At 41.4% G+C, this 21,591-nt stretch overlaps 1 protein-coding gene across 1 annotated transcript in view; it reads right to left on the bottom strand.

Moving 5' to 3' along the window:
* Window positions 1–21,591, bottom strand: part of SLC2A2 (solute carrier family 2 member 2) — a 38,056-nt gene that overhangs the window by 11,960 nt on the left and 4,505 nt on the right. Inside the window, exons 2-7 of the mRNA XM_069560331.1 lie at window positions 17,028–17,120; window positions 13,489–13,745; window positions 5,289–5,413; window positions 2,085–2,200; window positions 1,057–1,219; window positions 393–580 (exon numbers count right to left, since the gene is read on the bottom strand). Coding sequence (XP_069416432.1) covers window positions 393–580; window positions 1,057–1,219; window positions 2,085–2,200; window positions 5,289–5,413; window positions 13,489–13,745; window positions 17,028–17,120 — 942 coding nt within the window. The remainder of the gene's footprint in view (window positions 1–392; window positions 581–1,056; window positions 1,220–2,084; window positions 2,201–5,288; window positions 5,414–13,488; window positions 13,746–17,027; window positions 17,121–21,591) is intronic.

Below are 21,591 nucleotides of genomic sequence, written 5' to 3'. Positions count from 1 at the left end.
AGGCTATCTGCTACACTTCATTTAAATAGATAGTAGGAACCATGAGTCTTACTGCCTAGGCTATCTGAAATCCTAAATTTGATACTCAACTCTAGAAGCCCCTGGTAATTCAGTCTTCTTGGTATATTTATTCTCCTTTGCCCTCTTTTGTATTTATTATGACTCGCCTTTTAATCTTCATCTTAATTGACATGCAGACCACTGATCACTGACATCTTTTAAAAACTGTAAGGTAATTTTAGAAAGCAGACGAGGCAAGGTAAAATTAATGCTCATTCAAGATATCTATGATGTCAGCATTTTAACATGTCCTTTAGTTACTTAAACTCCTGTCCTCATCTATCTTAATTCACTTTGCTCTTAAGAGTGAGGGAGGGTGTTCTTAAACTTACCCCATTGATTCCAGAAAATTGTTGAGCCGCATGCAGCATCAATGCCACTAGAACAGGCTGTCGGTAGCTGGCATTGGTGAAGAGCTGAATTATGGAGACTTTCTTTTCATTTGATGCTTCTTCCCTCTCTTTTCTCATCTCAGTGATGTCTTTGGTGACATCATCACTTCCTCTGAGTCTTTTCAAGCCTGTCCCCCAAAATGATCAGGTTGACACAACTCAGGTCAAAACAAAAATAAATTTATTTTTGTTATGCTAATGAAAGAACTACAGTTCTGCATAGCCCATTCTATTACCTAAGAGAATGGGTGTTGGAAATCCTTTCTTGTTAAATCCCGTCTTTGTATTTTTTAAGAAAGCAAAACATTTGGCTTCATCTTATTCCTCATTATCACAGACGTATAATGTAGGGAAGATCTATTAGAAGTCTCTGAGTTCAATACACTGCCTGTGGATTTTCTATTTGGGCTTGTGTGAACGTTTATGGTTGCAAAATGACATGTACCAGTCATATTAAGTGATCATGCATATTCTTACATACAATCACTGACTTCATTTGAAAAGCATTGGTACCAAGTTCATGAGTATCCATTCACGTGCAGTGTTTCTCATTAACTGATAATTCCAAAACAATAGGAAGAAAGGAAAACCACCACAGACTTACTTTTCTTTGCCTTGGCTTCCTCATCCAGCTTGATGTAAAGGTATCTGGGGCTTTCTGGACAGAAGAAGAGCAGCAGACATTGGAGAATGGCTGGCACAGCAGACAAACCAAGCAGGATGTGCCATAGCTCATGATTGCCCAGGATAAAGTCAAGGCCGACGATCTGAAAAGGCAGGGAGGAAGCATATCAACTACACATCACTTTGGATCCGCCTTCTGAAAGAATTTGTTGAAAAAGCACATTGGCTGTTGGATAGTAATTCCTGACAACTTTGATTCAAGTATGCGAAAGTATGCTTAACTAGCATGTCTCTCCTTAACTGAATTAGGGACTCTGTTTTACAAAGAGTTCATCTAGCTTTGTTTTCATTAACTCCTATGGGACATTTAGGATAGAAATCGACCAAACTTTTAAGCACACATTTGAAATCTAAAACAACAGCAAAAATCATGCATAACTTTGGACAATTACCCAGAACTTAAATAGAATGGGTTACATAGATAAAGCAATTACTCTGAGAGAATGAGTTTTGTGATCCCTATTGCAAAGTAGTTTATCCTCTGGATAGTCATAGAGTTTGAGGTTCTGAGGACTCCCTCTGAGAACACAGGAGAGAAGGAAAGAATAAGGTAACTGAACAAGAACTGCTACTGCAATCCTTTGCATTTTAAATCTGAGCAGGAAAGATGCTCAGAAAAAAGGAAACCCAGGCAGCCAAAATTTTGAAATTTTTTCCCTTGAAATCTAAATGGAATAATTTAATTCTGGAATAGCTCCAGTAGTTAAGACGTGGCTTACCAGGTCACCTTCAGTGCCAACTCTACCACAACTTCCAGAGGAAAAGTGAGGCGTGGATTAGTAATATTTTAACTTTGAGCTAAAAAGCCTATGTCTCTGTACTGCCACCTCCAAGACCACTTGTGGAACTGTCTTTTCCTCTGTGTTGTTTTACAGTAAGAGTGGCCAGTCGGGGGAGAGAAGCTGGGTAAAGTACAGGATGGGTGAGGGAAGGGATGGGAGTTTTTACCTGACTAATAAGAATGCCCGTGACAACGGCCAGCTGATGAAGAGCACCAATAGCACCCCTGAGTGTGGTTGGAGCAATTTCACCAATGTACATTGGAACCAAGCCTGAAATTAGCCCTGAGTGAGACATGAACATACACATTAAAGTGTAATCAGGATGACATCAATAGCAGTAACCTTGTTTTAAGTACAGTCAGTATTCTTTCTGCGTTTATTGGAAGGAAGAGCCCTTGTCACCAATGGCAGACACGATTTATGGAAAGAATGTTTGTTGATGAGACTCCAAATGAAATTGTAGTTGGAGATATAAATAGGAGGAGATGGTTAGTCATTCATCTGGCAATTATTCATAGCATTGTCTTTATTTAGTTAAAAAATTCATGTTAATATTGAGTTTGTATCATGATGCCTTAGGTTATCTTCAGAAAAGAGATTGAAGAATGCTTTAACAATATTCTTAAAAATACAGTAATATTCTTACTCTAAAATCATGGGATTAAAGGAAATTAGAACAAGGCTATGCCAACCTCTTTCTTGATAAAGGTGAGAAATGACTTACCCAAGATCACAGTGCAATAGAGTGTTAGCAGGAGAACAAAGCCCTTCTTGAGTTTCCACAATGTGGAGGTGCCTCAAAGTTACACTTAAGAGTTGAGGGGCGGGGTGTGTAGAGAGGTGTTAGGGGTTAAGGGACTCAGGGGCTCTTCCCCCAATTACTGCAACCAGAGCAACGTAGCTTCTTTATTCTCCTCTAAATAATGGGCTTCAGAAAAGATTTTATTCGAATAAAGACTTCTGATTCTTGCGTGTGTGCTAAGTCGCTTCAGTTGCATCTGACTCTTTGAGATCCTATGGACTGTAGCCTGCAAGGCTCCTCTGTCCATGGGATTCTCCAGGCAAGAATACTGGAGCGGGTTGCCATGTCCTCCTTCAGGGTATCTTCCCAACCCAGGGATTGAACCCACATTTCTTATGTCTCCTGCACTGGCAAGTGGGTTCTTTACCACTAGGGCCACCTGGGAAGCCCTCTGCTGCTTAAAAGAAAACAAAAATTTGAAAAGTTCTCAGCTGTTATGCCTTCTGTAGTTTTCCTAGATGCAGATGTAACCAGTCATGATGAAAATGGTGGAGAATCTAGCCATTTGCTAAGAGCATAAAAAGGTCAGAGACTAGTCAATGAGCAAAACTGAATGCAATGTTTGGCATTTTCTGAAAATAAGATTTGTCAGAGGCTTCCTCTTAGATATACTGTGGGCCTATCAAATGGAAATGTATTGTCTTTGTATAAAAGATGCTTTTGAGAATTGTTTCAATATTTTTTAATGCTTCAAATTGTTCTTAATATCCCATGAACATTTGCATGGCTGATACAGCATCTAAATTTCTGCTTTTACATGCAACTCTACTGTGTGGTCTGTTGATCTTAAAGAAGCAGGGGGGAAAAAATAAAAAATAAACTTTGTTTGGTCCTATTCTGGGCTGTAGTATTTTTGTTAAAGCCAAACATATCTCAAGAACAGAAAATGCAGATAAGCTCATAGGTCTGAAGTCTTCAGTCTAACGCTCTCTCCAACTGAGCTGTTTTGGCCACCTGGTCTGAAGTCTTATGAATTTGAAATCAAATTGTATTTTCTATTAATTTTTATTAATTTATTTTCATTAATTTTTAGCTATTTGAATGTTCATAATAGGATCAGACATAATTTTAGAAGGTGCTTGGAGAGTACAAGTTACTTAGTTATGATAGTAATAGGTTGCTATACACTGTATATAACATTTATTTTCAATTTTACTAAAAATCTTTTATAATTTTTTTCTTATTGTATTTCAAAAAGAGAGAAAATAAAGAAGAATCTTGATTTGCATCTCTTTGATGGTGTTATTAGTTGCATTTTACAGTCAAGTGAAACTGAATTTGAGTCTTCAAAACTGTAAGAAAACAAATTTGTGTTGTCTTAAGTCACTAAGTTTGAAGTATTCATTAGAGCAGTAAGGGGGAACTAATGCTGAGGAGGAAATCGAGCCTTCTATTCAATTACTAAGGCCAGACCAAGACAGTGCCAGAATTGACGCATTCTGAATCCAAAGCTCTTCCCATATGTGAGTTGCCTCTTTACCTTGATCAAGCTATCATTTCAGTTATTTGTATTAACATTGAAAATAACAAGAAGAGCCATTTAATTAAATAATCTTAGATTTTTACTTCGAGCCTCCCTGGTAGCTCAGCTGGTAAAGAATCTGCCTGCAATACAGAAGACCAGATTTTTGGTTCAACCAATCATTGAGGATGCACAGAATTGTAGTCTTTCCTCTTTTTCAGGTAAAAGTGTTAAAAATATTTCATACAGCATTTTGTGCCATCACCTTCCCTCTCTCACCCGCAACGGTTATTATTAGTGGCTGTGATTTGGGACAATGGGTATTACTGGGATTGAGGAACAAAAGATTTGACTATTTTAGAGAATGGACTATCCTCCCTTTCTTTAGGCTGCTGCTGGTAAATTGCTTCAGGAAGATTGAAGAGCTGTTTCCAAGAAATAGTGATTCAGATATATTTAGATGGGAAAAGCAGCTTTCCACCATTCTGAACTCCTCTACCAGCTGCTTCTGCCTGAGCCCCTCTCCCTATGGCCACCTTCACTCTAACACTTGGACCAGCCAAGTGCGGAAGCAGATAGGGTAAGGGACTGTGGCCTGAGAGATGGGCCAGAGCATCAAGGTCTTTCCAGATAGGAGAGACAGAAACATCAGTAGCCGGGCAGGCCATAAGGGTAGAGTTAGGGGTTCTGGGCATAGCAGTCTTCCAGTGTCTACTGAACAACATAAGTAATAATAACAGCTAGCTGTAGTCAGATTTTATGCTGAACATTTTACACATGTTCTCACAAGCGCCCCCACGAGGTAGATATTATTATCCTTCTCATTTAATGGATAAGAAAACCAAGAGTTAACTAATATGTCTTGGAGCATATGACTAGAAATGATGTCATTGCTTTGGATAAGAACATCTCATTACAACTCCACTTACTGGTCCCAAACCTCCCTGACTCAGAACTGAAACTTTGTGCTATTGCCTTTCCTTTTTGTGATGTCACCTTATGCTCAAAAAATTCCCTACATGTAACCACATCTACCTTGAGAATAATTTTCAGATGTACATATGTGTTTGTGTGGAAGGGTGTGTGTGTGTGTGTGCACGACTTACCACAGTAGAGTCCTGATATGCCTCTTCCTGAAATTATAAGAATGTGAGATGGTCCCAATTTCGAAAACCCCATCAAGAGAGCTCCAACTAATGAAAGAATGTTTGCTACCAACAGGGCTTTGATTCTGAAAATTTGAAAAGCAAGGATTATAAATTTAGCATCGAAACTTGATAAAAAGGATTTGCTTTCAGAGCATGCTGAGATTTTTACCAAAGAGTGATTATTTTAATTTTGTTGATAGAGCTAGTTGGAGAATCTTAAACCATGATTGCTACTTTGATTTGTCTATGTGTTAAAGCATTAACAACACATAATATTTGTAATGAGAGAATTTGGGTTGCATGTACCTAATCTCCACATTTTGATAGAGATGATTCAATTGTGATGATGACTAGCTTGCTTTAAGATAACACTTCTGAGACCATTTTAAATAGTTAACAGTTAGTTTTCGACATGCTGACTGTTTTGAAGAATAAACGCCTGGTGATAGTTAAATTTAACTCTGTAGCTGTAACCTACGACACTTTTTTTTCTTTTAATGGTACAAGGTTTTAGCTGCTATAGATCATGAAAGAACTTTAAAAGTTAAGTTTTCTTTAGTAGAAATTATTTGGAAGTAGATTAAAACCTGCTTTTACTTTTAGCCTTATCAGAGAACTATAATTATTCATATTTTATCAATGTATGCCAGCATATTTCCAGAATCTATAAATCAATGTCAACCAATGCAAAATACATAGTAAAGATGATAATAGCAAAAAACACCACCATTTTCAAAATTGATCATACAAATATTGACATTTGCAGGTATCTGACACTCTTCTTCCTGTTAAATGGGAAAGTGATGTACACAAAAACCTTCTTCAAAGTTCAGTCAATGATGATAAGGCCAATAACAGCACCTGAGTGAATAATGTGAAGATTTGTCCCACAAAGAAGCGTTAAGTATCTTGTTACATTCTGCTTCAGTGTTTCAAACTTTACTAGGTGAGCTTTTCTTAAACAAGTATCTTAAACACCAAGCAGATTGTTTTTTTCCAGAAGAATAAAACTATATAATCTCATACTCATTTTCCCAACAAATCATGTGATGAGCTGGATAATACCCCACAATAGTCAACATTTTAATCTTCAGATCCTGGGAATATATCATTTTATATGGTAAAGGGATTTTTGCAGATATGATTAAGGATTAAATTGGATAATCTCTTCATCTGAAAATTGGGCCCAATGATGTACCTATATTAAGAAGGCAGAAGAGAAGGTGATGAGATGAAAGAAAGAAAGCTTTGTAATGATGTGCTTTGAAAATGGAGGAAGAGGCCACAGAAAAGGACAGAGCTGGCCACCAGAAGCTGGGGAAGGGTAAGGAAATGGACCCTTCCTTATAACCTCCAGAAGGAATAGGTCCTGCTGACACCTTGACTTCTGCCAATGAAACTGAATTTGGTTCTCTAGAACCGTAAGGAAACAAACTTGTGTTGTTTTAAGCCACTAAGTTTGTAATAATTCATTAGGGCAGTAACGGGAAACCAGTATATGGAATGGAGAAGGAAATGGCACCCCACTCCAGTGTTCTTGCCTGGAGAATCCCAGGGACAGGGGAGCCTGGTGGGCTGCCGTCTATGGGGTCGCACAGAGTTGGACGCGACTGAAGTGACTTAGCAGCAGCAGCAGCAGCAGCAGTATATGGAAATTATCAACACCCCAGAGGCAGGTGGATAGAGTGATTTAGAGCTGACCAGCTTCAGAACTGGAGAGTAGACAAACATAGGGGTGTTTCTCTATGAAGTTTTTTCTCTACACAAGGACAGAGGGTAGGCAAATTCAGTAATTTATCTTAGGAAATTGTTACTAGCTAGCTGATAATATATTCTAGTAGGGGAAAAAAAGAGAAAAAGTCATACCAGAGACAGATAGCCTGAAAGTATTTTTGATACCAGATTGCTCTCAAGTCCCTCTTCCTTACCACCAGTGGTTGCTGGAGCATTCTATACAACTTAAAGGATTTTAACTTCTACTCAGATGTGAGAAAGAGCCAAGAATAAATAATCTAAAAATACACGAAATGGTTGAATCAGGGAGAAAGAAATATAGGTCTATTTCTTTAAATCTGCTCTGAATGCTTCTGTTAGCATAAGTTTCTTCTTCATTATCATCATCTACATTTGCTCCCTACTCACTTTGTGGCAGGCAGTGTACTAAACCTTTTATATTCATTTTCATTTAATCCTCACAATAATACCACAAAAGGAGGTGTTTTTTTCCCCCACATAGCAGATGCAAGGAAATGTCTTAGAGAACCGAGGTAACTTGCTCATTAAGTTACAGAGCTGGGACTTGATCTCTGTGAAACCAAAGGTTAATGCTTGATTTTGGTCAGTTCCATTTTTGGTTCAAAAGGAAGAACACATTCAAAGGCAACAAGCTATGTATATCTTCCTTCACTCATGGTAACGTAGATTGTCCAGATCATGGTCTCCCCCACCTTACTCTGGTCCTTAAATTTTAAGTAAAATTTGACCTCGAGAACCCAAATCTATGCCAGATTTGACCTTGAGAACCCAAATAGTGGCCACAGATACCTATTAACACAATTATAAGCAAAGGCTTTTTTTAAAGCAGTAATGGAATAGTACATTTTTATTTGTTTACTTTTCATGAGTGGAACAATGATTCTGGCAATAGGGATAATCATGTCATTTCTCAGTGACTTTTCCTAGGAAAATAATTTTTTTATAGAGACTCAACAGTTTTGTGTTAATTTTGAAGTTAAATGATTAGTTTCAGGGCTGTTCTCAAGGAAGCGAGCATTTTTCATTTTTCTACTGAAAGCTAGAAGAAACTTTGCTTTTAATCCACCACAAATAATTTAATAAATCATAATTTGACACTGTTTGGGGGTATGACCATTGTCAATGCTAGATCCTAAGACTTGAGAAGACATGCATTCTGTTTCCATCAGCAGGACAGTAAACGTAGAGTGAGTCACTCAATTGTTAGACTCTTATCTCTAAATGAGGGACAAGGGCTTACATTTTTTTCCTTCAGTGATGAGAAGTATAAAACATCAACAACTGCTAAAAGAATTGGTCTGTCCATGTTTAAAAATTTAATTTAGTTTTAATTTTATTTATTGTAGAGATAAGTAATCTAGAAAATTTTCCAATTACTGCTTAAACTTGGTTCCAACTGAAATAATTTTGAAAAAAATTTAAAATAACTAAAGCCAGTTAATGACCTGCATAATTTATGAATACTGATTTATAAAGTTCAGCTAAGGGGCTTTTCCCTGGTGGCTCAGTGGTAAAGAATCTGCTTGCCAGTGCAGGAGACATAGGTTCGATCACTGGTCTGGGAGAATCCCACATGCCTGGGAACATCTAAGCCCCTGAGCACAACTATTGATCCTGGGTTCTAGACCCCGGGAGCCACAACTGTTGAGTCCGTGCACTGCAGTTACGGAAGCCCTCGCATCCTGGAGCCCATGCTCCACAAGAGGAGAAGCCACCGCGATAAGCAGCCCGCACACTGCAGCTACAGAGTAGCCCCTGCTCACCACAACTAAGGAATAGCCTTCACCACAGTGAAGACCTAGCATAGCCAAAAATAGAGAAAATCATTTTTAAAAACAGCTCAGCTAAACACCAATAATTTGATAAAATTTGAAAAACTGACCATTTTCTTTTATGGTAGAGGGAAGTCCCTTTCAAATAAGAATAAGAATAAAACTTGTGTTTCTGTGCTACCTATTAGTTTACAAAAATTCTTATAGTCTTATGAAAAGCTCCAGTACAAAAGGAAGAAATTCCAAAGAATATCAAGAAGAGATAAGAAAGCCTTCTTCAGTGATCAAGGCAAAGAAATAGAGGAAAAGAACAGAATGGGAAAGACTAGAGATCTCTTCAAGAAAATCAGAGATACCAAGGGAACATTTCATGCAAAGATGGGCTCGATAAAGGACAGAAATGGCATGGAGCTAACAGAAGCAGAAGATATTAAGAAGAGGTGGCAAGAATACACAGAAGAACTGTACAAAAAAGATCTTCACGACCCGGATAATCACGATGGTGTGATCACTCATCTAGAGCCAGACATCTTGGAATGTGAAGTCAAGCGGGCCTTAGAAAGCATCACTACGAACAAAGCTAGTGGCTGCTGCTGCTGCTAAGTCGCTTCAGTCGTGTCCGATTCTGTGTGACCCCATAGACGGCAGCCCACCAGGCTCCCCCATCCCTGAGATTCTCCAGGCAAGAACACTGGAGTGGGTTGCCATTTCCTTCTCCATTGCATGAAAGTGGAAAGTGAAAAATGAAAGTGAAGTCGCTCAGTCATGTCCGACTCTTAGCGACCCCATGGACTGCAGCCTATCAGGCTCCTCTGTCCACAGAATTTTCCAGGCAAGAGTACTGGAGTGGGTTGCCATTGGAGGTGATGGAATTCCAGTGGAGCTATTTCAAACCCCGAAAGATGATGCTGTGAAAGTGCTGCACTCAATATGCCAGCAAAGTTGGAAAATTCAGCAGTGGCCACAGGACTGGAAAAGGTGTTTGCATTCCAATCCCAAAGAAAGGCAATGCCAAAGAATGCTCAAACTACCCCACAATTGCACTCATCTCACATGCTAGTAAGGGAAGGGAAGGGAAGGGAAGGGAAAGTCGCTTAGTCATGTCTGACTCTTTGCGACCCCATTGACTGTAGCCTACCAGGCTTCTCAGTCCATGGGATTTTCCAGGCAAGAGTACTGGAGTGGGTTGTCATTTCCTTCTCCGGGGGATCTTCCCGACCCAGGGATCGAACCCAGGTCTCCCGCATTGTAGGCAGACATGCTAGTAAAGTAATGCTCAAAATTCTCCAAGCCAGGCTTCAGCAATACGTGAACCATGAACTTCCAGATGTTCAAGCTGGTTTTAGAAAAGGCAGAGGAACCAGAGATCAAATTGCCAACATCAGCTGGATCATGGAAAAAGCAAGAGAGTGCCAGGAAAACATCTACTTCTGCTTTATTGACTATGCCAAAGCCTTTGACTGTGTGGATCACAATAAACTGTGGAAAATTCTGAAAGAGATGGGAATACCAGACCACCTGACCTGCCTCTTGAGAAACCTATATGCAGGTCAGGAAGCAACAGTTAGAACTGGACATGGACCAACAGACTGGTTCCAAATAGGAAAAGGAGTACGTCAAGGCTGTATATTGTCGCCCTGCTTATTTAACTTATATGCAGAGTACATCATGAGAAATGCTGGACTGGAAGAAACACAAGCTGGAATCAAGATTGCCGGGAGAAATATCAATAACCTCAGATATGCAGATGACACCACCCTTATGGCAGAAAGTGAAGAACCACTAAAAAGCCTCTTGATGAAAGTTAAAGAGGAGAGTGAAAAAGTTGGCTTAAAGCTCAACATTCAGAAAACAAAGATCATGGCATCCGGTTGCATCACTTCATGGGAAATAGATGGGGAAACAGTGGAAACAGTATCAGACTTTATTTTTTTGGGCTCCAAAATCACTGCAGACGGTGATTGCAGCCATGAAATTAAAAGATGCTTACTCCTTGGAAGAAAAGTTATGACCAACCTAGATACGATATTCAAAAGCAGAGACATTACTTTGCCCACTAAGGTCCGTCTAGTCAAGGCTATGGTTTTTCCAGTAGTCATGTATGGATGTGAGAGTTGGACTGTGAAGAAGGCTAAGCACCGAAGAATTGATGCTTTTGAACTGTGGTGTTGGAGAAGACTGTTGAGAGTCCCTTGGACTGCAAGGAGATCCAACCAGTCCATTCTAAAGGAGATCAGCCCTGGGATTTCTTTGGAAGGAATGGTGCTAAAGCTGAAGCTCCAGTACTTTGGCCACCTCATGAGAAGAGTTGACTCATTGGAAAAGACTCTGATGCTGGGAGGGATTGAGGGCAGGAGGAGAAGGGGACGACAGAGGATGAGATGGCTGGATGGCATCAGTGACACGATGCACTTGAGTCTGAGTGAACTCCGGGAGTTGGTGATGGACAGGGAGGCCTGGTGTGCTGCGATTCATGGGGCTGCAAAGAGTCGGACATGACTGAGCGACTGAACTGAACTGAACTGAATATCCAAAGAGGGAAAACTATAATTTAAAGTAGGAATTTTAATAATTAAATGAATTGTAACCCAGTACACCAACGCAGGAGAATTAAGAGATGCAGGTTCAGACCCTGTGTTGGGAAAATCCCGGGGAGAAGGGCATGGCAGCCCACTTCACTATTCTTGCCTGGAGAATCCCATGGACAGAGGAGCCTTGTGGGCTACAACAGTAGAGTCATGAAGAGCTGGACACGACTGAGCACACACATTACTAAGGTATTTACCTAAATCATTTAGATCTTTACAAGTTTTTGCATTTTCTAATTTTTCCATATTTGCATATTTTTATCATCAGAGAAAAGTGCTAAAGAAAAAATTGGATGCAAAGACCAGAAAATAAATATAAAGAAATAACTGTTTGATTTTCTATTTTATTTCCTGTCTATCAATAACGTCAGATATGCAGATAACAACCTTATGGCAGAAAGTAAAGGGGAACTAGAGCCTCCTGATGAAAGTGAAAGAGGAGAGTGAAAAAAACTCGCTTAAAACTCAGCATTCAAAAAACTAAGATCATGGCATCGGGTCCCATCACTTCATGGCAAATGGGTGGGGAAACAATGGAAACAGTGACAGACTTTATTTTCTTTGGCTTCCAAATCACTGCAGATGGTGACTACAGCCATGAAATTAAAAGACGCTTGCTCCTTGGAAGAAAGCTATGACAAACCTAGACAGCATGTTAAAAGGCAGAGACATTACTTTACCGACAAAGGTCCATATAGTCAAAGCTATGTTTTTTCCAGTAGTCATGTATGGATGTGAGAGTTGGACCATAAAGAAGGCTGAGCACCCAAGAATTGATGCTTTTGCACTGTGGTGTTGGCGAAGACTCTTGAAAGTCCCTTGGGCTGCTAGGAGACCAAACCAGTCCATCCTAAAGGAAATCAGTTCTGAATATTCACTGAAAAGACTGATGCTGAAGTTGAGGCGCCAATACTTTGGCCACCTGATGTGAAGAACAGACTCAATGGAAAAGACCCTGATGCTGGGAAAGATTGAAGGCAGGAGAACAAGCGGACAACAGAGGACGAGATGGTTGGATGGTATCACCAACTCGATGGACGTGAATTTGAGCAAGCTCCGGGAACTGGTGATGGACAGGAAAGCCTGGTGTGCTGCAGTCCATGAGGCTGCAAACAGATGGACACGACTGAGCAACTGGACTGAGTTGATGGGGGTGGGGGAACTCTAAGAGCTTTAGTATTTCACATGACTAAATGAAATTTGGATGTAAAGGAGTTCTACTGATGTTTTTAATCCAAAACACGAAGCTTGAATCCAAAACAGAAAGTTGAGGAATTTGCTTCATTTGTGGTTGGGTTTTGAGACAGCAGTAGCAGCAGCTAGAAACCCCCTATCAAGTACACTGGGCAACTGGGAGTTGGTGATATTGACTTAACCTTATGATTTGACTGATCCAGATGTCAAGTTCTAATCTGAAAAGGAAAAACTGGGTGTCTGAGAAATGGAGCAATTTGGTAAAGCCAACAATAGATTTAAAAATTCCATGCCTGACTCTTCCCTTGAGTTCGTGACTAAACCACATGGGCTGTGGTTTCTTAATACATTCTATAAGTTATAAAGTCAGAGACTCAAAGTGATTATCTAGAAATACACACCAAATTCACTTTTTCTGTAAATATCTTCACAATCAAGTAGTTTACTGCAACAGCTTTCTCTATTATTTGGTCCAGAAAGTAAAAGTGTTAATCACCTGGTCGTGTCCGACTCTTTGTGACCCCATGGAGTGTAGCCCACCGGGCTCCTCTGTCCATGGAATTCTCCAGGAAAGAATACTGGAGTGGGTTGCTATTTCTTTTCCCAAGGGAACTTCCTGACCCAGGGATCAAATCTGGGTCTCCTGCATTGCATTCAGAATTTTTACCATCTAAGACACCAGGGAAGCCCTTATTTGGTCCCATACCAACCTAACTCATAAGGTCATGAATTGAAAAAAACAACTCCAAAACTATCCCACAAAATGGAAGATTATTTCTTTCTAAACAAATTCTGAAACCCCAAATAGTGACTTTTCTGTGTGTATGCTTATTTATGAAATTTGCCTACCTTCCAAGCTTGTCCCCAAGCAACCCTCCAAAGAACGATGCAATCATTCCACCAACTGCAAAGCTGGACACAGACAGGGACCAGAACATGGTGATGAGGCTAGCTGACGTCATAGCCTCTTCCTCAGCCCAAGAGACTGGTGTTGGATCTCCTGGGCTTGTGGGCAATTCCTTTGTACTGTTGAGAGCATAGTTGTTGATAGCTATTCCGTCATCCAGTGAAACACCGAGAACATGTCTATAGTGGGTTATAATTACCTAAGGAGATAAAATAAAGAAAAATAGCTGAAATATTTCAAACATTCTATATATTTTTGGCTTGTTTTTCCTTGAAAGTATTTGTTAGGTGTTCAAGCAGGATTATTTCAATTATGTGTGTTATGCACATACTAATGCATATAGATTGCTTACAGTTGACCACATCCTATAAAACAGGTCACAGATTCCAGTGCCAACAGGAACCTGGCAGGAACAAACAAGTAAAGGAAGCAAGAAGAAGCTTGATAACTTGAGGGCTGAAATATAGTCTACACTATTGAGAATATGGGCTCCAGGGGTAAAGAATCTGCTTGCTAATGTAGGAGACATGGGTTCAATCCCTGAGTCAGGAAGATCCCTGGAGAAGGGAATGGCAACCCACACCAGTATTCTTGCCTGGGAAATCCCATGGACAGAGGAGCCTGGTGGGCTACAGTCTATGGAGTCACAAAGAGTCTGATACGACTCAGTGGCTAAACAACAACTATTGGGAATAGAATACTGAGTGGGCAGGATTTCTTTGTCCCATCTGAAGGAGGAAGCTGCAATTGGAGACTAGCATTGCATGGCCTTTAATTTTTAAAGAGAAGCCAGACGTGTATTTTTATGTAAAATTCTTCAAGTTTTAAAGATTGGCAACTGTCCATATTGAAACTATCCTGCAAGCTGAAAAGATACATTTCCATGCCACTGTTAGCCCTGCATAGCAGGATTTAAATTGGCTACTGTAAATATTTTAACAGAAACAAAAAAGTGGATATAAGAAAAAAGTTTGAGAAAGTTGAGGCCAAAAATAAAGTTAGCATACAAAATTCAAACACCAGGTGCTCTATCCTTGCTTTAGGTGAGCTACATATTTATTAATAAGTTTCCCAGCAGCCAGTGAAAAGAGAGGAAAACAATCATGTATATGGGTGAATTCTGAAGATCAAAACCAACTCAGAAGTGGCTGAGAAGGTATTGGGACCTAAAGGAAGTGTCTTGTGTGGATCCTCAGAGTGCAGTAGGTAACAGAGTAAACAGTGTTCAAAACTAGATTTCACAGAGCCATATTTTATAATGTTTCAGTAGAGGCAAACTCAAACAAAAGTATAATTGAGTAAAGGCACATCCTTCCGGCTCTTCCTTCTTCCATGCCATTCCTCCGGATGATTTGGTCACCACTTGGCAGCAGTGGGCTGGGAGGACCTCTAACAATGACCTGGAATGCAGCTGTCCTAGGCTGCCAGACCTGGGCAAAGTCCTATGTGGTAAAGTCAGCTGATGAAGGAGAGAACTTACATCCTCTTATGATAAAAGAACTCCAATCCAGACCTTTGACTCATGGGAAGGTCACTTTATATGGATAATATACACAGAAGAAAGGCTGAAAGGAAATAGCCCAGATGTTTTCAGCAGTTTGCCCTACATGAATAATCATTAATGGTTTTCTTTCTGAAACTTTCTGCAACAGGTATGCATAATATTCACAGTCATAAAAAAAATGTGATTTAAAAATACCGTAAAATAATCCCAAATGTCATTCTGTTAATAAAAAACAAATTCTTCTTACACAACAGTGTTTAAACAGCTCTTTAAATACAGATGGAAGGGGCTATAGAGGGGCACTAATCCTGATGCTGGAGAGGGATGACCTCTGTTGTCATGTCTGGCTCTAGGACTTGGATTAGAGGAGGGGAACCTTAGGTTAATTTTTACGTCTAACACTGAAGAGGATGGTTTAAATAAGGATTTGAAAAGTTCTCCAAGGAGAGAAAAGGTTCTACCAATGCCAAATTTCAGGAATCCTGCTACATTGGCACATGTTATCCGCCACAGAAAAAAAGATATGACCCCCTAGAGTGATTCCTTAAATCTCTCAGCCTTGGCAAGACCTGCCACATTCATGATGCTATGTGGTGCCTAACCAGAGAGCATCTTTTGGTCCAAGGAGCAACCCTTTTCAACAGACGGACTTGGCAAGTACACATTCACACATTCACACCCTGTAGTCTCTTACATCTTCCTTAGAGTCCACTATGTTAAGAGAAGCAGACGAAATACGATGGGTTCACAGAGAACACCCAGCAGAAGCTGGTATTGTCACCTTATGCCATCCCTTTCCCCAGCTTCTCCTCTCTGTCTCTCTCCCTCTTCTTCATTCACTAAACGCTTTATGTTTATATCAATCACTGTGCTTGGCACTGGTGTTAAGAAGAGGAACACAATATCAGTCCCACCCTAAGTGGCCTGATGGTCTGAATTAGGGAAGGGAGTAAAGTCCTGATTCCCCCACTTACAGGCTGTGGGATCTGAGACAAATGACATCTCTCTCCTGTGTATTTCCTGGAAACCAGAGTAGGGATGCATACGGTAAAAGTGAAAAATGATAGAAAGTATCCAATATTAAAAATACCCAAAGAGTCAACGTGGAGAAAACCCAAACTTTGTTGGACTTCTTGACTTATTTAAAAGGTTTATATTATTTTACTTTGGATCACACATGGGAGACTGACGTAGAGGGAAGGACTAGAATCTTTCCAGTGTTAGGCTCCTACAGAGTTTCTCCTTTGCTTGTCTATTTTTTTTTTCTTGTGATGAGAACTCAGGATTTACCCTCTTAACAACTTTCATATATAACACACAGCTGTATTAGCTATATTTAGTTACATTTGTCATGTTGAACATCACTTCTCTAGTACTTACTTATCTTACAGTTAAAAGTTTGTACCTTTTAACTACCTTTATCTGATTCCACCCCCTCCCCACCCAAGGCTCCAAAATGCTTTGATCTGGACAAAAAATGGGCATAACCAGGTTGTTGGGCGAATCAGCAGGGGAGAGCCTATGTTGGTTCCTGACACACAGTGAGTTGGTGCTCGGTACATGTTCCTGCACTGAGAAAAACCTATACTTCCACTGTTTCTTCTTACACCCTGGCATTTCTATCCATTTTTGGCTAGGAGCTCTGAATATATGCTGCAATAAGCTCTTAAGCCTTTTTTTTTTTTTTTTTAAATCCTTTCGGCACGTGGTATTCTGGCTGAAGTTTTCTGTGAGCTCAGCGAACAGCAGAATCAGAGATCAAGAATTATTCATTACTCTTTCTTTTTCTATGAGGGTTATTAAATGAGGAGTAAAGGTCAAGTTATCAGCATTGGAATCACGCACGTGGTACCTGACAGAAGACCGGATTACCACGTGTTCCCCATGTGGGCACATTTTATCTCTCTGGATGAGGAGCTGATATCTTTCTGCCACTGACAGAAATTGCCAAAAAGAGAACTTGTATGTTTCACTTGCCTGTTGAGGTGCATTGATCACACCAATGTCATATCCAAACTGGAAGGAACTCAGCACAGCAGTGAAGACAGCCAAAACCAAGGTCCCGGTGACCTGCGGGGAATGGAACACAGGGCTGGGAAACACCAGGCAATTCCAGTTACCCACCACCTATCAGTCTGCAGCATGGGCTTCTGACAGGTTCCATGGGCTGGTTCTTGCCACTTGATACTTACTCATCATATACCCCTACGTTCCTGGCAGGGCTCATTCATATGGGACTGTGGGTGTCTTTCATTTCTCCTATACTGCCAAAGCAGCAAAAAGTCTGGGACAGCTTCCTCCAGGGAAGGAACCAAACATCCTTCTCCACATGTGTATGTGCTAAGTCGCTTCAGTTGTGTCTGACTCTGCAACCCCATGGACGATAGCCTGTCAGGCTCCTCTGTCCATGGGATTCTCCAGGCAAGAATACTGGAGTGGGTTGCCATGCCCTTCTCCAGCGGATCTTCCCAACCCAGGTCTCCCGCATTGCACACGAATTCTTTACCATCTGAGTTACCCGGGAAGTTCAAGAATACTGAAGTGGCTAGCCAATGCCTTCTCCAGGCTTCTCCTGCATTGCAGCTGGATTCTTTACTGAGCTACAAGGGAATCTGAGTTCTTTATATGAATAGGCAGGGTTTTGAGATAGGAGATATGATGGGTTCCTTGTGTCAGACTCAGCGTGTACTGGGAAGCATGAAAAAATTTTCAGATAACAAAAACCCCTAAGTGATGGGATCAGGGCATATATGTTTAAAGAAGCGCCCACAGGACACGATACTAAATTGTCTCCAAGAACTGCTTTACAAATGAAGTCACTTACTTTGCATCTTGACATGGAAGCATGATGCTGTATGTGCAGAGTTGTAAGTAGCACCCGGAAACTTGAACTTGAGAACCAAACCAGAAATGCAACCAAGAGGGCTGGGCATGGAAGTTACAGAATGCAGAAGAGCAGCAAGGCAGGAGGCCCAGAAGCCGCTGGCTGGAGACCACCTCTTCCCACAGCGCTCAGCTCTGCCCTTGGCAGGCTGATGTTTTCTCCTGAAAGACTGTTGTGCACCTGCTCTCTGTCATACATGGTTCTGCATTCTCATCTTTGTCATTAAATCTCCTCTCCTATAAGACAAGGGGCTTCCTAGGTGGTGCTGGCGGTGGAGAGCCCGCCTGCCAATGCAGGAGACAGATGTGGGTTCAATCCCTGGGTCGGGAAGATCCCCTGGAGGAAGAAATGGCAACCCACTCCAGTATTCTTGCCTGGAGAATCCCTTGGACAGAGGAGCCTGGCGGACTACAGACCATGGGGAAGGACAGAATCAGACATGACTCAAGTGATTTAGTATCTCTTCACACACACTGTGTGTGTGTGTGTGTGTGTGTGTAATAGTTTTCTCTTGTCACTATTACAAAAAAATCAACAAGCTAGTGGCTTAAGTAACACAAATGTATTACTTTACAGTTCTTGTAGGTCAAAAGTCTGATACTAGTCTCACCAGACTATAATTAAGGTGTTGGCAAGCTGTGTTCTTCTCTGGAGGATGTAGAGGAAAATTTGAGTGGATAGAATTTTGGTCCTTCTTGTTGAAGGACCAGAGTCTGTGCTGGCTGTAAAGCAAGGGCCATTCCCAGCTCTGGAGGCCACAACATCCCTTGATTAGTTGTGCCCTTCCTTCATCTTCATAACAGAATCTCCCTATCTCAAGGTCCATAACAGTAAAGATGTTTGGAAGGCCCTTTTTTCTGTGTAAGGTAACAGATTCACATGGGACAAAGGACACAACCAGGGACAGTTAAGAGTATCTTTTGAGGGCTCTTATTCTGCCAACAGCACTCCTCACAACAGTACCATTAGTATCCCTATTTTATAGGTAACTAGGCTAGGTTATGGCACCCCACTCCAGTACTCTTGCTGGAAAATCCCATGGGCAGAGGAGCCTGGTAGGCTGCAGTCCATGGGGTTGCTAAGAGTCGGACATGACTGAGCAACTTCACTTTCACATTTCACTTTCACACATTGGAGAAGGAAATGGCAACCCACTCCAGTGTTCTTGCCTGGAGAATCCCAGGGACGGAGGGGCCTATTGGGCTGCCGTCTATGGGGTCGCACAGAGTCAGACACGACTGAAGCGACTTAGCAGCAGCAGCAGCAGGCTAGGTTAAGGTCTTACAGCCAGTAAGTTGTAGAATAATGATTTGGATCTAGAACCTATGCTTTTAATTACTTGGTTATTTTGAATTTCTCATGAATCAGAAGACATTCAAAAGCCAAACATATCTGAAAATCTAGGATCCTAATTTTCCTAAATTGGAAAAAATATCCAAGAGTGCACATATTCATCGAATTTGCCAATTTTGATGCTGAAGCCAAATGACCAAACACCCACCAATTCCAAGCGCATTTTCCTACCACTCACCACACAAATGCCCGCCATCCTCACACACCCACAGAAGACTTTTGTGAAGTTTTTGGCAAAAATTGAAAAAACAAACAAAGGCTACTCAACTGCTCCTCTGTAGCTCAGCTGAAGAACCTTAGGTTCTACCCAACACCAAGCCCAGAGCCACAATATACTCTCCCAGTTTCCTCCCCACATCCCCTGTCCCTCCAGCGGCAGGGTCTCCCAGCACCCGGTGTCTTAGTGACGCCCCTCCCACCCCAGGCTTCTGCTCTCTGCTGGCTCTCCGGTCCCTACCAGACAAACATATGGTTCCTCTCTTCTTATTTTGAGTGCAACCAGGGACCATGGCAGTGGTGAGCAGGAATGGAAGTTGGGGGTGAAGGTAGTGGCTGTAGCAGGTTTGGCCTGCTGTACCCAGGTGGTGCAGCGGTAAAGAATCCACCTGCCAATGCAGGAGACCCAAGAGACGCGGGTTTGATCCCTGGGTCGAGAAGATTCCCTGCAGGAGGAAATGGCAACCTGCGCCAGTATTCTTGCCTCGAAAATTCCACAGACAGAGGAGCCTGGCAGGCTACAATCTGTGCATGCTGCGTGCTAAATCGCTTCAGTCATTTCCAACTCTTTGTGACCCTATGGACTGTAACCTGCCTGGCTCCTCCATCCATGGGGATTCTCCAGGTCAGACTACTGGAGCGGGTTTTCCCTTCTCCAGGGTTTCTTTGTGACCCAGGGATTGAATCCGCACCTCTTACAGCTCTTACATCAGCAGGTGGGTTCTTTACATTAGCACCCTGGGAAGCTCTAGGCTACAGTCCAGAGAGTTTCAAAGAGTGGATACGACCGAGTGCATGTGCTTGCATATGGACACACACACACACACACACACACACACACACACTCCATCAGCCTTCCTCTGACACTCCAAATGAGTCTCAGTCACAACAGTGTTAGCTGTTCCTACATTTCTTTGACAAAAATAAGTTAATTTTTAAAGATAGAACTCCCGTTTCATTACCTCCCAATTAAATTGTTCTAAGCCATTGCTGTAGGAATGCTGGAGTTGCCCCTAAGATCACTTTCTTCCACTTAAAGATAACAAAAAATACCACTGAGAAGGAGACAGGAAAGAGAGGTTTTTTAATTTATTTTTTAATTGTAAGAGAATTGCTTTAAAATGTTGTTTTGGTTTCTGTCATACAACTTGAATCAGCCATATATATATATATATATACACATATATATATATATATATATATATATATATATATATATATCAACAAAGTTCCATCTAGTCAAAGCTTTGGTTTTTCTAGTTGCTGCTGCTGCTAAGCCACTTCAGTCGTGTCCAACTCCTAGTGACCCCATGGACTGCAGCCTACCAGGCTTCTCCATCCATGGGATTTTCTGGTAGTCATGTATGAATGTGTGAGTTGAACTATAAAGAAAGCTGAGTGCTGAAGAATTGATGCTTTTGAACTGTGGTGTTGGAGAAGACTCTTGAGAGTCCCTTGGACAGCACAGAGATCCAACCAGTCCATCCTAAGGGAGATCAGTCCTGAATATTCATTGGAAGGACCGATGCTAAAGAGGAAACTCCAATACTTTGGCCACTTGATTTGAGGAACTAACTCATTTTCAGACCTGATGCTGGGAATGATTGAAGGTGGGAGGAGAAGGGGACGACAGAGGATGAGATGGTTGGATGGCATCACTGACTCAATGGACATGAGTTTGAGTAAACTCCAGGAGTTGGTGATGGACAGGGAAGTCTGCCATCCTGTAGTCCATGGGGTCACAAAGAGTCAGATATGAATGAACGACTGAACCGGAACTGGAACTGGAGCTCCTCCCTCCTGAGCCTCCATCCCCTCCTCCCAGCCCACCCCTCTAGGTCATCACAGAGCACCAGGCTGGGCTCCCTTTGTTGTATAGCAACTTCCCACCTGCCACCTATTTCACACATGATAGTGTACATATGTCAATGCTACTTTCTTCACTCGTCCCACTCAGGAGAGGTTTTAAATGTTTAGAAATCGTAGACTATTCTTAAAATCTTTGTCCTCTGGTCTTCCTGGCTTCTTTTCTTTAGTGAAGGCTCTGGTCCTGCCACCCTATGGCCTGTAGTTCCCCACTTTAACTCC

The sequence above is a fragment of the Ovis canadensis genome, chromosome 1 (genome assembly GCF_042477335.2).
Source record: "Ovis canadensis isolate MfBH-ARS-UI-01 breed Bighorn chromosome 1, ARS-UI_OviCan_v2, whole genome shotgun sequence".
Classification (NCBI taxonomy): Eukaryota; Metazoa; Chordata; class Mammalia; order Artiodactyla; family Bovidae; genus Ovis; species Ovis canadensis.
Note: the sequence above shows the minus strand (reverse complement) of the source record. Positions and strands in the feature narration are given on the sequence as shown.